Below are 16,974 nucleotides of genomic sequence, written 5' to 3' on the forward strand. Positions count from 1 at the left end.
TGCTGTCTTTCCCTGATGGTGTTCTGACAACATCCCCACCACCCACAATCCCAGCTTTTCCTCTCAGCCCACACAGTGCGAAGGAAACCAGAAGTCAACCCACAGACTGGGGTAAGACATGTGCAAAAGACATCTGAGAGAGGACTTGCGTTCAGAACAGATAAAGAAGTCTCAGAAATCAGTATGAACCAAAAATCCAGTAAGATTACAGATAAAGGTTTTAATAGATGTTTCCCTAAGGATGATGACCCTTCAGGGTCCCTTGGACAGCAAGGAGACCACGCCAGTCAGTCCTAAAGGAAATCAACCCTGAATATTCGTTGGAAGGACTGATGCGAAAGCTGAAGCGCTGGTATGGTGGTCACCTGATGGCCACAGTTTGCCCGTATGTGCAGAGACCCCATTTCTGCGGCGAGCCCCAGCTTCCTGCCCCGTGGGGTCCTGTTGGTGGCCTGTCTCCCAGGAGCGTCCTGAGCCCTCCCTGTTGACCCCTGCCCCACCCATGGACAGTTCCTTTCTGTCTACTCTTGTAGCCAGGGCTCTCTAGAGAAACAGAACCAAAGAGTCTGTGTGTGTGTATATACATATATTTTATATGTATTATAAAATATAATTTAAATATAAAATAAAATTCTACACGCAAATGAGAGACTCATTGTGAGCAACTGGCTCAGATGATTATGGAGCCAGGTTAGGATGGTGTGTCTTGGTGAGGGAAATAGTTTATGTACTCCTAATATTTTTTCAAAATTATTTGCCGGAAAAAGTGATGTAACATGTGTTAGTGTAAGCTCAGTGAGTTTTTCCTTTGTTCTTTTGAAGTTTTTAAAGCTTTTGTGGCAAACCAACCAGATCGTCTTATGTTATAGCTGAGCCCTAACCATCTCCAGATTATTGGAACGTGGCCCACATTTTCTTTCATTTTTGAGATAACATTTGGCTGATCCACGATACATCACTTGGTCAGTGTGGCCATGGTAAGGTAACTTAATCTTTTTATCCTCACAGAAACTGTCTTCAGAGAGACCAAGTTCAGATGGTGAGGGTGTTGCAGAAAATGGAATTGCTATGTGTAATGGAAAAGAACAAGGTGAGTTCTGCTCATGCCAAAAATATATAAACCAAAAAAAAAAAAAACCCAACTCCAAAACAGAAACATGACGACCAGGTCTGTAAATCCTTATTATGTAGAAAATGTCCTCAGTAATTTAGTGATGCAAGTGTCATCGTCCCGCGTTACACAGACAGAAATCCAGAGGCCTCCCTTTGATTAGCACTGTCTCTCCGGGTCTTCATTTTAATGCCACCAAGCCTTGGTCTGGGCATTCTCTTTTTGTCTGGGTATGTTCCCTGCGTGAATTTATTGTATTGTGTCTCTTTTTCTGGGGTTGGGGGTGGGCGCTGTGCCGCCTGGCTTATGGGCTCTCAGTTCCCATCTGAACCGAGACTGAACCCGGCCCCTGGCAGTGAAAGCACCTGCGTTCTAACCACTGGGCAGCCAGGGCTCCCTGGGCCTCCCGTTTTACTGCATGACCCACAGCAGGCTACTTCCTCACCTGATTTATCCCTGGGACAGGTGTGCATCAGGGGCGGGGTGCCAGCATCTCGCTGGGAGACGTGCTTGGGGAGCGGGGGAACCTCATGTAAGTGGAATAGTCTAGCGTTTGTCCTTCTGTGGCTGGTGATTTCGCGTGGCATGGCGTCTTCAGGGCTCATCCCGGTTGCGGCGGGCGCAGGACTCCCTTCCTTGTTAAGGTTGGACAGAACTCCCTTGTGTGGGCGGATCACGTCTCCATTCATCACCGAGGGACATTTGGGTGGCTTCCACCTTTGGGCTATTGTCAGTGATGCTGCTGTGGGAATGGGGGTACAAATACTGATTTTTACTTTTTCCCTAAAGTCAACTTTATAAAGGTGTAAGTTACACATTGTCATATTCAGCCTTTTTGGCATATGACAGACACATACATGTAACCTGCATCGCAATCAAGACGCAGAACACCGCTGTCACCCCCAAGATGTTCCCTGGCAACCACTGACCTGTTTGCTGTCCGGGAAGCGGAATCGTATGGGGTGCAGCCTTCTGGGTCTGGCTTCTCACTCCGGGTATTGCGATTTGGGCGGATCCACGAGCTGAGTCAGTCGTCCGTTCTTTTTCTAGGCTGAGAGGATTCCAGTGTAGATGGGCCAGTTAGGTATGCACTTCCCGACTGGAGAATAGCAGAGTGGTTTCCGGGTGTGAGCGGTTTATGAGTGAGGCTGTTGCAGACGTCCAGGGCAGGCTTTTGTGTGAGCATGTAAGGTCTTCACTTCTCTAGGCTGATGCCTCGGGTGGGGCTCTGCAGCCGCTGGCACTCATGCCTCCTCACCAGCCTTCTGTTGCCATCTTTGTTTTGTTCTTTTTGCTTTGGCCATTTTAATAAGTGCTGTGTAATTGTGCCTTTAGAATGCATTTTCCTGTGACCAACAATGTTGAACATTTTTTAATATTTTTTTGCCAACTGTGTATTGTCTTTAGCTGTTGTTGCTCAGTCACTCAGTCGTGTCCCACTCTTTGCAACCCCATGGACTGCAGCACGTCAGGCTTCCCTGTCCATCACTGTCTCCTGGAGCTTGCTCAAACTCATGTCCATTGAGTCAGTGCTATCGTCCAGCCATCTCATCCTCTGTCGCCCCCTTCTCCTCCTGCCCTCACTCTTTCCCAGCATCAGGGTCTTTTCCTGTAAGCCAGCTCTTCGCCTCAGGTGACCATAGTACTAGAGCTTCGTCTTCGACATCAGTCCTTCCAGTGAATATTCAGGGTTGATTTCCTTTAGGACTAACTGGTTTGATCTCCTTGCTGTCCAAGGGACTCTGAAGAGTCATCATCCTTAGGGAAACATCTATTAAAACCTTTATCTGTATTCTTATTAGATTTTTGGTTCATACTGACTTCTGAGACTTCTTTATCTATTCTGAACACAAATCCTCTCTCAGACATCCTTTGCACACGTCTCACCCCAGTCTGCGGGTTGACTTCTGGTCTCCTTCGCACTGTGTGGGCTGAGAGGAAGAGCTGGGCTTGTGGTGGGGGGGGGGGGGTCTTCCCTGTGCACAGCCAGCCCTGTCTCTGCTCCCCAGGTGAGCGGCTCTGCCCGCCCAGCTCACCACACTCTGTCACCGGGGCAGGGGCCTGGGGCACAGACGTCTCCTGGCTCAGAAAGAAAGTCGCTGCAAACGGAAGTGCAGTCCCCCCCATTAAGAGTCTTGGAGCCCAGATCGTCTGGGCTGTTTTGATACGTCACGGTTTACCCCAAAGGGTCATGATCTCTGCCTCGGCCCACGAGATTTTCTAACTCTGTTGTTTCTGTCTGTAATTTTAGTTCTTTGCGTCGGAAGTTGTTCGGTGGAAGGTATCATCTCTGTCTTCACAGGGCACATTATGTGTCATCAGAGCCAGGAAAGCTGTCTTTAAGTTCTGCCCTGAAATTGGACAGCGTGCAATCTCAGGGTTCCTGTTCAGACGCCGAGGCTCAGTGGGCACTGCTGTGGCTGGTCTCTTTCCTCGTCTGCCATTTCCTCCCCTAGTGTCCCTGCCTGAAATTAGGTTCTGCAGAATGGTATCGTATGTCTGGACATACAGATCAGTGCCTGTGTCTGCATCTGACGGTCTCGTTTCCTTTTAACAGGACCAGCCTTTTCTGCTCTGTCAAGGTGACCTTGGTTCAGACACTTCTGCCTGGCATGGAACTTTGCATATAGTCAGATCCCCAGTGGATAACCGCTGAAGGAAGCTAATAGCTTAAGGACATCCTGACCTGCTCCCCGAGCTTTTATCCTTGCTGCACACTCTTGGCCAATTTGCACTTGAGAAATTCCAATAAAGCCCCTTTGATCCCAGCCATGTGTCAGCTCAGACAGATTTCTCTGCTGGCTGCGTGGAGGAAATCCCGAACTCCTGCAGCTTCCCCGGAATGTTAGACTCTCAGCTGAACACGGACACAAGCCAGACTCTGTGACCAGAGCCATAGGGATTGACTCTAAACTCTGGCTTCTTCTTTCCAGGTGTCAGGCCCCGGCATGTAATGAACCAGTGCAGTGTGATTTTGGGTAAATTAGTAGAGTTGCTACTGATACTGCAGCTGATGTGAGAAAAGAGAATTGAGTCCCTGGGGCTGATCTGTGTGGGAGCGACGGTTGTCCCTAACTAGCCCTGCACGCGTTTACCATTTAATCACGGGCTAACGAGTCTGTTGGTGGACTTAGCAAGTGCTAAGTCGCTTCAGTCATGTCCAACTCTCTGTGACCCCATGGACTGTAGCCCACCAGGCTCTTCTGTCCATGGAATTCTCCAGGCAGGAATACTGGAGTGGATTGCCATGCCCTCCTTAGGGGATCTTCCCAACCCAGGGATCGAACCCACATCTCTTAAGTCTCCTGCACTGGGAGGTGGGTTCTTTACCACTAGCGCCACCTGGCAAGCCCCCAGGTGGCATCAGTGGTAAAGCAGGTGAATAGTCTGATGGCATTGGCCCCATGTCCCCATTCCTCCCGCCTGACCAAATGTCAGACGCCTAGACTCTCACTGGTACAGGGACCAGAGACCCGCCTGGGCTTGTGACACTTACGGCTGTAAAACGCTGCGTCACCACCCCTCCCCGCGCCCTTCCCCAGCTTCACAGTGCCGCTGCCTGGACTGTCTCTCCTCCACAAGGTCTGAGTGGAGAGTTCTGAGTCGTTAGGTTTTTCTTTTTAACTCTACTATGTGAATACCATCCACATATTCTTGTTCTATCAACATATTCTCCCGTTCCTACAGCTTTGGCTTTTTCTTCCAAGGATGGCCTCCCTTCTGCTTTTGCAAAAAACAAAAACAAACAAAAAAATCAATCCATGGGCTTTCAGAGAATTAAAGGTCCTTGCTAACGTCTTTTTTTGTAGTCGAGTCCAGCAAGAGCTTTCCCAACAGTAGCAAATCCTCATCAGATTGCAAGTCAGTCTGACAATTCAGCTTTCTCACGCATCACCTAGCAGGGAATGACTGATTCACGCTCCTGAGCTTTGCAGAAGGCGCCTTCTGAGCACAGAGCGCCCTCGTTGAGAGGACCTTCTCAAAGCTTAGCTTGAATGAGACTCTGGTCAGAGATTGTCTCGACGCTCTTGAGAAACCACATAGAAGGGTCACCCACTGCTGCTTTCACTTTGGTTTGGAAGAACTGAAATCAGTGGTTTGGGTATTCCAACCAGGGATTCCATGTCTGACGGCAGCTGTGGAGGGGCTGTGCCTTCAGATCGGGAGATGGAAGCAGGTTCCTGGTGCTTTATTTTACAGGGGGTTGCGTGTGGTGGGAGAGCGTAAGAAGGGGTCAGAGTGACCACCCCGTGTTCTGTGTTTCTAACATGACCTGGTCCGTGTGAAATAGCACAGATGTGCTTGTCTTAGCCCAGGCTGCCTGCCGTAATGAGATGCCACAAGGCCGTGTGGCTTAAACGACAGAGATGCGTTTCTCACAGTCCTGGAGGCCGGAAGCCCAGGATCCAGGTGCCGTCGTGGCTGCCGGTGTTGGCTGCCAGTCATGGCCCCCTTGCTGGCTTGCAGATGGCCCTCCCCTCACTGGGTCCTCAAGCGGCCTTGCCCCGCATCCCACAAGGATGCCAATCCTGTCGGACCAGGGCCCCACCCTTAGACCTCACCTAACCGTCAGTGCTTCCTGAGGGGCCTGTGTCCAAACACAGCTGTACGGGGCTTAGGGCTTCCCATGTGTGAGACGTGGGAGACGCCGCCATCGTCCATCTGCCGTTCACGCTGTAGTGTGGCTTCTTACTCAACTACATTGTAACTCCTCCTGGCCTCAGACGCTGTTAACTGTCCCTTCTTCCTGGAGAAGAAATCAGGGTTCAAGCACAGGGACTGACCTCAGGGACCTCCCTGAGTCAGGGCGGGGAGAGGGGAAAAGGGACACGGAGCCCCGAGGAGGCTGGCCGTTCCGCACGTGGGGTGGGGGGCAGGGTGGAACCTAGAAGGGGGCCCTCGGCCCCACTGAGTGGCCGGCGTGGGGGAAGGAAGTAGCGAGTGCCTCCACTTTCAGAGGGCGGGCGTCGTAATCAGGCCGACGGCTTACGGTCTCACATCCGAGTCCTCTTTCTCTGCGGATCCCGTGTGGTTGTGTGTGCTCCGTCTCTGTGGGCAGAGGGGCGCTGAAGGAATGCTTGACTTGCGTTGCCTTTTCAAAGGGTCTGTGCCGCCCTCTGGGTTACAGATAGCGAGATGAGGGGTCCTCCTGGAGAGGCCTGGGAAGGGGCTGTTGGGAGGGGTCTCGGGACTCAGTGATGGCGTCTGGCCTTGATGCCCTGGGGGCCTCTGGGCCCTCCCAGCTCATCCACACTGAGCAAGGCTGTACCTGACCCGCCTGGAGGCTCGGTGTCCTGCGAGGCCCTCGGCTCCAGGGTCAGACACGGAATAGCCCCCGGTGACGGCTCACTTCCCAGAGGTGCTGACGGTCCTGGAGGATCCTCTTTGTCCACCCCGGTCTGCACCTGGTCCCCACCCTGTGATTCTGTCAGAGGTTGTGGACCAAGCCCGCAGGGGCTGGAGAGAGCAGATGGCCGGCGTGGGTCAGGCATGGGAGAGCAGCCGGCGGCCGGCGCTCAGTCGGCCGGGGGGCCTGGGGCTGTGGTCAGCCAGGCACGTGGGTCCTCAGGCATGGCCGCTGGGTCTCAGGCCCTGCCCCCACCCGCCATCACTTACCAAACTGTGGGTTCAGAGTGGCTGGATTTTCCAGTTTTCCAGGGGAAGCCAGAGGTCGTCTTTGTGCAAAACAGTCATGAGTTTTATGCGTACAACTGAGCCCTGCCGGCCAGACGGAACCCACGGGGCTGGGGCTGGGATGCGAGCCCGACAGGTCGGCGAGGGCTGGCCGAGGCTCCCCGAGGACCGCCCCCTCCACCTGCCGGGCCGCGCCCTGTGCCGCCCAGGATGCGGGCGTCCAGCCTGCCTTCTGTCCCTTCCAGCGTCACAGGCTCTACGAGAGCTGATGCTCTTCCTGCCTGGACGGCTCTGCCCGGGGTTTCTGCACAGACGCTCCTTGTGCTTAGCTCCTGACTGCTCGGCCCCTCTGCTGCGTGACCCTGCCTCAGGTCTACAGAGGCCTTGCCATCGTGAAGCCTCCCCCAGGGGTGCGTGTGGGTGTGTGCACGTGTGTGTGAGCTCATGTGTGCGTGCTCAGCCCCCTCTAGAATACGAGCTTCCTGGGAGCTCCTGTTTGTGCTGTGTTCTCTAGACTCTAGAATCGCAGACACAAAGCAGGTACTCGATGAGTGAAAATTCGGGGAAAGAAAGTTGGCCACAATGCATGCTTTATTGTGACATTTTTTTTTTTTCCCCATTAAAGTCTACCATTGAAACATGCCTTTTTGTCATTATCTTTTTTCTTCACAGTTAAGAGGAAAAAAAGTTCCAAATCAGAGGCCAAGGGAACTGTGTCTAAAGTCACTGGGAAAAAAATCACCAAGATCATCGGTTTGGGAAAGAAAAAGCCGTCGACGGACGAGCAAACCTCCTCGGCAGAGGAAGACGTGCCGACATGTGGTGAGACGGGGGCGGGGGGCTGTATTACGAGATCTGCCCCTTCCCTGAGCACGGAGACCCTCTGCGGGCGACCTCTGTATTGCGTTCATCTGAGTCTCATTGGTTGGGATTGTGATCGGTTAAGCTGAGGGAACGGATTACACTTTCACTACTGTTTTTTTTTAATTCATTTTTTTTTACACTGCTTATTAATGATGCCCTTGCAAGGGTTTGAGATGACCTCTGAGGTTCTCTCAAGGTGAAAAACAGTCTCTGTTTGATCCCACGAGGCTCTCCCAAATTCCTTTTAAGCAGCTTTAGAGGGAAATGTGTATGTGTCCGGTTGGCCAGCAGAGGTGTGTCAGGTGTGTAAGCACGTTTACACAATCCCCAGCAGCTCCCCACTTAGCCTGAAGTCCTGCAGCTCAGCTGTCAAGGAACGCTCTGCGCCTCAGACTCAGTCGGGCTGGCTGACCCCCGCTCCCCTCACCGGTCTTGGTCCAGTAAGAGGTCTCTGGGCAGCCCTTGTTGGCGAGGCCGGGGCTCCCCTCACCGGTCTTGGTTCAGTAAGGGGTCTCTGGGCAGCCCTTGTTGGCGAGGCCGGGGAAGCACCAGGGAGGTGGTGGTGATGGCTGAGACTCCCCTACTGCCCCTGCTCGGCTGGGCCAGGGCACAGGAGAGGAATCTGCAGAGAAAACCACATCCGGTCTAGTGGCAGAGGGCTGGCCTGAAGCAAGGAGTCAGAGACGAGTGTGTGACGGCTGGCTTGTGGTCACAAACCCAAGGGGGAACCAGGTCAGCCACGGGAGAGTCTGGTGGGGACGTGGCCTGGATGGGGCGATGTCAGGGACCATCTCCCTGCAGAAGTGGGACTGTCTGTGTGGTGTTTCCTAGGCAACCACGCTCCCGAGAGTTAGGCGACTCTTCTAAGTGGAAAGTCTTCAGAGTCTGAAAGGTGGACATTCGCTCTTTAAGAAAATGGGGAGTGGGCTGTGCTTTTCAGTGGCCGCGGCTCATGGGCTGCTGTCCGTCAGGGCCAGCGCCTCGACGCCTGTGTGCGTGCTCCGTGTTCCACCCCTCTCTCCCACTCTGGCTGAGCCTCTCTTCTGGCCAGGTGTCGGGTTATTTGGGGATGCCAGGAGATAAACAGCTCTTAGATGCTGCCCATTGGTGCCCAAGTTGGGCCCCCCACACACAAAGATGAGTTTATTCAGCTGATATCCCATCCTAGGGCGTGGCGTGTGCTGAGAGGGCGGTGCGAGCCCGGAGGCATGTTGGTCAGGCGGAAGGGTCGATTGTGGAGCGCGGGGCAGGTAGACTTGGGGTGGGGGTGCCCCCCGAGGGGAGGGCAGGGTGGGTTCACAACTTCCCCCTGGCTTTCACAGGCATGGTCCTGAGAAGTCGTGATACACAGGAACCCCCTGGGCCGTTGTGCAGAAGTGCGTGTGGAGCGGAAGACAGCGGGCAGGCAGTGGTGGGGCCTCACGGGGTGGAGGCGTCATCTCGGGGAGGCCCCCGTGAAGTGGCCACTCATGGGTTGATCTGGGAGGGGAGGTGGTGACCTTAAAAGGAGACCAGGGGTCTGGAAGCGCCGTGCACACAGAGGTCCTGAGCTTGGCCTTCGTCAGACAGTCGGGTCACAGAAGCGAGTGCACTGACCCACGTTCTTTGCACGGAGCACAGCCGCCCTGTAGAAGCTAAGCCAGCGGGCAGAGCTCGCGGAAGGACGCGGGGATGGGGCATTGTTGATGCCAGGGCCATGCCCTCTGCCTTCCTGGAGCAGCTCACAGCCCTGGCGGCTGGGCTGGTTTCCTCTTACATTGGCCCCTGGAGCCACGATGGGAGTTCGGGGTTAAGGTGGAAAATGGGAATTCTCCAACAAAAGGGGATTACTAGTTTAGCTTTGTTTTTTTTGTTGTTGTTGTTGTTCTCAAAACTGCTCTAGGCCAGTGGAGGAAAGAGAGGTTCTTTCATGAGAAACGTTTGTATGGAAGGGGACTTGGCCACTTGAGGTCCAGGCCGCTCGCTGTGCGGGAGGACGCTGAGCTGAGGAAGGCTGTGGGGCTTGTCCTGAGCCACCCAGGGAGCTGGGGGCAGGACAGGGCTGGCCCGCGGGCCTGTCTTGCAGCCCAGGTCTGCCCTGCCCCTCCTGTCCCTCCCAGGGCTTGCCACCTTTGTGACTTCTGTTAGCAGCTGGGGGAGCGCGTGCTGGACGGCGCAGTCGCGGTGAGGCAGAGTCGTGGGGGTCTGTAGCCCGTGTGGGTTTCCACCAGGTTCTGAGTGGACACCTGTCACCTGTACTAAGGGAACACCCTCTGTCCACATGGTCTTAAAATGATCATCCAGTTCTTGGCTGGGCCAGGGCACAGGAGAGGACTCTGCACGGAAACCCAGGGGGAGAGTGACTGTGTTCAATGATGTTAGAACAGCTGCAAGCCCTCAGGCAGGAGAAGCCGCTGGATGAAGGCTCCCCACCCAGCCTGCCTGAGGAGACTGTGCAGCTGCTGTCCTTGCCAACAGGAAGGGTGGGGCTGCTCCGGGGACAGGGGACACTCCCAGGGAGGGGGCGACTGGGAGCTGAATTGAGATCTCTTCCCTGGCCTCCGGGTGCACCAGAGGAATGCCCATGGGTAGGAGAGGGTGCTCTGCAGGTCCACACTGCCTGGCTGGCTGCGCCCCCCGGCTCTGCCCGACCCACCCAGCTCTCCCTCCCCCTCAGTCGGTGGGCGCTATGCCAGCATCAGCCAGGTCTGCTCTACAAGCAGTCACTCAGCCAAGCTGGTCCAAGACAGGCACGTGGGCCCCTGAGCAAAGACTGCCGTGTCCTTTGCTTGCCCGTCTCCAGCGCTCAGGGTTCCAGCGTCGTCGTCACTGTGTAAGCTCAGCTGTGGTTCCCAGGAGATATGTGTTTCGCATCTTTCTTTCTTCTCCACCCCGTTTCTGTCTGTCTGGCCCAGGCCCCAGGCCTCTCAGCTGTCCCCCTTCTCCTCCTCTGGACCCCTGCAGGCCACCCAGCGGGGGTTTTGAACCCTTGGACTAATGACGCTAATCGCGTCGTCCTGTGCTGAGTCAGCTGAGGGCCTCTGACAATCTCGTCTCGGTTGGGTTTTCCAGCTTTTCCCGCTAAGTTACTAGATGAAGATGCAGGTTGAATTCACCCACCCCCCCCGCCCCCCACCCAGTTTTGTCCCCAGCACCGAGCAAAGAGCCTGGGATACAGCACCTCAGTAAACACTTGTAGACCGAATGATTACCGTAAGCAAATTGCAGATTCTCTGAGCCTCGGGTTCTCTTCCTGTGAGATGGGCTCATACTCAAAATTACTTTGTTTTCCTTAAAATTGAAGGTAAAATTATGAAACATTAGGCACGTTGCCTACCTCACAATTTACGCTCAGTACATGGTCTCCATTATTCATTTGTTCACCTGAAAAAGCCTAAGCACGCCGACACGGTCAGCCAGGTAGGTGACTGAAGCAGATAGTGTCTACACTAGGAACAGAGACTGATGCAAGGGAAGGGCCCCAGGTGCCAGGATGGAGGCCTTCCTGGAGGCAGTGTAGCCTGGACAAGTTGGAGGGACTTCCTGGTTATTTCTCAGTCCCCTCCCAACTCTAATGTTCAGTGACTCTGATGTTTTCAGCAAGAGTTGTCGGTGGATATGCAGGAAGGTTATACGTCTCACTTTTTATCGTAATCCAGGCACAAAAGATCAGGCGACATTTGGTGAGGGGGAGGGAGGCAGGAGGCATTCTTGGCGTCTGTCACCACGTCAGGGGCGTCTGGAGCTCTTGGGCCCGTGTGCCCCCTGGAGGGCACGCGCTTGGGGCGGAGGGAAGGTTCTGGCGTCAGTGTCTGTGGGGCCAGGGTCAGCTGTTGGCAGCGTCTGGACGTCGGGTCTCCCCTTCAGCCCTCCCGCCGGCAGCCCTTGTTGCTCCTCGACTGCCCTGTTCCCCCCGCCAGTTACAGATGCAGGCCTGCGGAGATGCGAGGAGCAGTGGGAGTCCCCACAGACGTGTGCCCAGAGCACAGAGGTCCCCTGGGCAGCACCACCCTTCCCCGTCCTAGGGGAGGCAGTGGACACTGGCCCCTCAGCCAGGCCTCCTGCCTGCCCTTCTGCGGCGGCTGGGACTCAGGAGCCTCCTGGTCCGCACACAGCGGGAGGCGCGGGTGCCTGCAGCTGCCCCCTCCGCCTGAGCCCGAAGCTGTGCCTGTCGGGTCAGCCTCAGGCCGTCATGAAACTGCACCACGCTCGCCACCACGCTCTTATAAGCAGCCTTAAAGAGTTCTTTCTTCAGTATTCGGAGCAAAGACAGTCTCAAAACATCAAACGGAACTTTGCAAATTGTTCAGATACAGTAACTTCTTACCATGACATGATAAGTGGGAACAAACAAGCAAGAAAAATCAAAGGATTCTGGCATTGTCTTACCGGCAGGGCACTGAAGTGACCAAGGCCAGCCTGCGCCCGGCCCTGGCTGCTCCTTGGTGCCCCCTGGTGGCGGGTGTCTGCTCGGCTGACCGTCTTGGGGTGGACAGGTCCTGTGTTGGCAGCGATCCCATCACAGACTGGCTGTGTGTGTGTGTGTGTGTGTGTGTGTGTGTGTGTGTGTCTGTCTGTCTGCCTGTCTGTGTGTTGGGGGGATGGGTGTGTGTGTCTGTGTGCCCGTGTGTGTGTGTGCATGTGTGTCTGTCTGCTTGCCTGTGTGTGTGGGGGGGGGGGTGGGTGTGTGTGTCTATGTGTGTGTGTCTGTCTGCCTGTGTGTGTCTGTCTGCCCGTGTGTGTGTGTTAGGGGGGAGTGGAAAGAAGACTCCTAGGGGACACGGGGCCTGCCCTCTGGCTCCAGAGGCCTCAGATAGGCCACATGCCATGTCCCTGCGTGGCCTCTCCCCACCCAGGAAGTAGGAATGTGGGCTGCCTCTTGGGAGTGGCCGGTGAGCCTGGCGGGGAGGCCATGAGCCAGATGTGGGCTCGTTTCCGTGGTGCTTGCTGTTTACAGAGACAGGCCTCTTACCCACTTTGGTTCTCATTTCGCTTTTCCCTTTTGGGCACTGTAACTAAAGATGAGGAAGGCGTTAAAATATGGTAATTGCCTGTGAAGTCACGCTCTAAATAAAGTGTGAATCTGTCCAGTGTAATCATTCCTCCTGTGACTCGCATGTTGAGAAATTCACAGCATTTGGTGACTCGGTCAGGGAAGGCGGGCCCCTTCGCCGCTCCACGGGTTGGGTCGTTCTCTTGGCAGGCCGGGCGATGCTCAGAAGCTGCGACACACCCCACACACACAAACACACACCTCCCCAGCCCTGCGCTGGGGACAGGTGCGCCCGCGTGGTGATTCTAAACTCCTGAGGATTCTAAGCCCTGTGGAAGGCCAGAGGAGTCCCGGCACTGCTCCTGCCAAGCCAGACGTGCCTAAAGTCCTCCAGAAACCTTTTAGCTTCTCTTCCTTCACCGTCCCTCCCCGCCGTCTTCTGCGTCAAGGCCAGGTCCCCACAGTAGTGTCTGAGGTTTCCTGTGATCAGGTTCCTGGACGTCCCAAGTCTCAGTTTGCCGCGCTCCCCACTTCTCCAGGCCTGAGGAGCTCCCCGCACCTCCCAAGGCCCAGGTGAGGACGTGCCCTGGCTACACGTGAGCCTGCACTCTGCCGGCCCCGGGGTGGTGGGGTGGCTGCGCCCCCCAGTGCCCTGCGCCCCAGAGCCCTTGCAGACGTGTGCCCTGGCAGGCTCAGGCAGCTGAGAGCCGCCCCAGGCTTCAGCTTATTTCTTCTCAATCATGCACACTGTCCTGCTGTCCGTCGGCCATCCTGTGTATCCATTCACATCCGAACGCACACACAGTGGATCCAGTTGGCAGCTGTTTCATACAAGTCCAAAGACAGGCCTTCAGCGTGATTGATGACTTACAGGTGATATCAGGGAGACAGTAAATAGTTCTAATAGCCACCCCTTGGATGTTCGGGTATTATGTCTGACTGTGTGTTTTTAAGGAGAGCTTACAAAAGAATGTGTGTGAGAACTGGGCCACTTACAAATACTGCTTCCCAGATGAAAACTGAAGCTCTTTCTCTGCCATCTTTGGCTCTCTGAAGAACCTCAGGTGGGTCTTTGCTGGGAGGCCGTGAACAGGATCAGGCATGACCTCCCTCCTCCCCTTTGTGAACTCGGCTTCCCCAGCCTGTCTTCACGCCTCTTCAGTGTGTAAAATATAGGGGGCTTTGAGTCCCAGGCCCTTGAGCTGGGACTCGCTTCTCCATTTTCTCTGTAATTTTGCAGATATGGCAGCTCGTGTCACAAAACTGAGGTTTCAGTTCCTGGCGTCCTTTAGGGTAATATACTGGGAGAACTGGCATCACATTCAGGAATGTGGACCTTTAGGTACTGTTAAGTGTCTCCCTAGTAAACTCTCCGAGCAATTATTTATAGTAATATTTATATGGAAAATAGGAAGCACCATTCTGGGCCCTGAAAATACGTTTGGTTTTTTATTTTCCTTTGGTTTTTGCCTTTATAGTGTTGATCCGTTGCTAACAAAGGGTGTAAGGTGTCGAAGAGAAAAGAAGCAAAAAGCATGGTCCAAATTGCCTTCGGGAAGACATTTAAAAATAGCGGGGGTCAGAAAGGATGTATTTATTGAAAGTCCATTTATTTGTTTCTTGGCTGTGCTAGGTCTTCACTGCTTTGTGCAGGCTTTCTCCAGTTGTGGCGAGCAGGGGTGCCCTTCGTGCAGTGCAGGGGCTTCCCATGCCGGTGGCTTCGCGTGGAGGTGGCTTCTCGTGGCAGCGTTGCCTGAGAGCACCTTCTCTCGTTGCAGAGCACGGGCTCTGGGCGCTCAGATTTCAGCAGCTGCAGCACGTGGTCTCGGTAGTTGCGGTGCGCAGGCTCGGTCGTTTATGGCACACGGGCTCAGCCGCTCTGGGGCACGTGGGGTCTTCCCAGGCCAGGGAATGAAGCTGTGTCCCCTGCACTGGCAGGTGGATTCTTAACCACTGAGCCATCAAGGAAGGACCCTCTCTTTTGAGCTGCGTGCGTGTGTGATTGTGCGTGTGTGTTTACATATGTGTGCACATGTGTATGTACGTGTGTGTATGAGTCGAGAGAGCAGCCGGATAACCTAAGGAACCCTTGATTCTCTTCTTCCTCCTTGACCTGCCTTCCGCATGCTGCTCCCCTCGCTGCCTGCCTCTCGCAGGCACAGTCCTGTGCATGGGTTAGAAGTCGCTGCCTCCCGCTGATATCTGTTTTTCGTTCCTTGCTGCTTGTAGAAAAATGCATTGTGTGTTTGTGGCAAATGAAAATGATCGGTTACTAGTATCTGAGGAGATTAAAACATGACGACAGCTCTTGTAATTCCACCCCATTCCATCCGTACTGCGTTGATACAGGGCAGCCCCAGAGACGTGGATGGCGGGTTTCCACGTGCGTCAAACCCAGGCCCTCAGACCTCAGCAGATCCTCCCATCAGAGGGCCGAGGAAGGGCGTGTCTGTTCTCTGGGCAGGAGTCTCATCCTGAAGACCTGCCGTCATTTGCTGGAATCCTCCAGCAGTGGGGAGCTCACCACCTCCCCAGGCCGCCTGTTTCCTTGAAAGCTTCCCTTTGCAGATAGTTTCATTCCTCATGGGAAGCCAGAATCCACCACCCAGGGGCTTTTCCCTAGCTGTGTCCTTTGCAGCTACTTGGAATGAACCCGGACACTTTCCTGGGTAAGGCCCCTTCAGCTTTTTGAGGACCACCACCAATGCCTCAGTGAGCTGTCACACACCTGGTCAGGCTCCGGGGTCCCGAAGGCATCCGGGAGCTGGTGCTCAGCCACATCATGCAGTGCGGAGTGTCGGGCTCCGGGGAGGTCTGAGCTGTCCCGGCCCCCAGAGCTGATGGGAGCGGTCGTCTCGTGGTGGTGGCTCCTCTCGTCCCAGCAGCCTGTGCTTGCGGTGTGCTGCATGCGGGGTTTGTTCTCTCCTCACTGCTGCCTCAGGCACGTCCGTCCCAGGGACTGACGGCCACTCTCCTTGTAGGCTCCCTGGTTCCTTCCCTCCTCGGGCACCTCCCTCCCGGGGTGCTGACAGCCGCTCTCCTTGCAGGCTCCCTGGTTCCTTCCTTCCTCGGGGGCCTCCCTCCCAGGGACTGATGGTGGCTCTCTTTGCAGGCTCCCTGGTTCCTTCCCTCCTCGGGCGCCTCACTCTCAGGGACTGATGGCCGCTCTCCTTGCAGGCTCCCTGGTTCCTTCCCTCCTCAGGCGCCTCCCTCCTGTCGGGCTGATGGCCGCTGTCCTTGGTTGCAGGCTACCTGAACGTGCTTTCCAACAGCCGCTGGCGGGAGCGCTGGTGCCGAGTCAAGGACAACAAGCTCATCCTGCACAAGGACAGGGCCGACCTGAAGACGCACATCGCCTCCATCCCGCTGCGCGGCTGCGAGGTCATCCCGGGCCTGGACTCCAAGCACCCCCTGACCTTCCGGCTACTTCGCAACGGCCAGGAGGTGGCCGTGTTGGAGGTAGGGACCAGTTGCAGGGAAAGGCAATTAAAATAATTTCTTCTTTTCACACTAAAAGCTTTCATTTTTAAAATTTAAAATTTTTGTTTCTGGTCTATTATTATTTTCTGCTTCTCTATTAATTCAAATCTTTTTTTCCTTTGTCTTTTTTTTTTTTCATTTAGCATTAACTTGAGTAAGCTACAAAGATACACACAAATCTGTATACATAAGTATACATACATATGTGTACACACATATATGTATACATAAATAGAGTGTAGAATTTCCAGTGTATGTGTAACTATATTTATGTTCTACAGTCGATAGAAATAAGGATTTTTTGGATTTGGTAAAATGGCCAATGTGTGTTCACAATTAATCAGTGTGTGTGTTAGTTGCTCAGTCATGTCCAACTATTTGCAACTCCACGGACCATTGTCCGCCAGGCTCCTGTGTCCAGGCTCCTCTGTTAATGGAATTCTCCAGGCAAGAATACTGGAATGGGTTGCCAGTCCCTTCTCCAGGGGATCTTCCAACCAAGGAATCGAACGCAGGTCTCCTGCTTGGCAGATTCTTTACCCTCTGAGCCACCAGGGAAGCCCAATCAGATGCAAAGCCAGATTATAAATGACTGCAGTGATGCTGACCAGTGGAGGAAATGGCCAGTTAGCCAACCTAGAAGGTCTTGGTAGGAGACAGGAGTTTGTTTCAGAGACTGCTTTTTTTGGGGGCATGAGGGCAAAAAATGATTAACATCATAGTTCTTCCTCCCACGAGCTCCTCACACAATGGTTTGGATGGTTTGAGGTCACAGGTCAAAGGTCCGAGCCCGCCGTGGTGGCTGACCTCGCAGAAGGGAAGCAGGCCTGGCTGGGGCTGGGGTGTCTGGGCCCCAGTCTTGGTTCTGTTGCAGACTGTGATCACAACCCAATCTGTTTTTCTCTCTCGGCTT

General features: G+C 54.4%; 1 protein-coding gene across 10 annotated transcripts in view; it reads left to right on the forward strand.

Annotated features, from left to right (window-relative positions):
• The window catches only part of AFAP1 (actin filament associated protein 1), a 145,029-nt gene that overhangs the window by 99,126 nt on the left and 28,929 nt on the right, over positions 1 to 16,974 (forward strand). For all 10 annotated transcript variants that reach the window (XM_086407441.1, XM_086407445.1, XM_086407442.1 and 7 more), the window contains 3 exons: positions 1,009 to 1,090; positions 7,418 to 7,567; positions 15,829 to 16,040. In XM_086407441.1, the coding sequence (XP_086263567.1) occupies positions 1,009 to 1,090; positions 7,418 to 7,567; positions 15,829 to 16,040 (444 nt within the window). The remainder of the gene's footprint in view (positions 1 to 1,008; positions 1,091 to 7,417; positions 7,568 to 15,828; positions 16,041 to 16,974) is intronic.

This window comes from Bos grunniens, chromosome 6, assembly GCF_055505025.1.
Source record: "Bos grunniens cultivar Pamir isolate PY7600 chromosome 6, Bosgru_T2T1.0, whole genome shotgun sequence".
Classification (NCBI taxonomy): domain Eukaryota; kingdom Metazoa; phylum Chordata; class Mammalia; order Artiodactyla; family Bovidae; genus Bos; species Bos grunniens.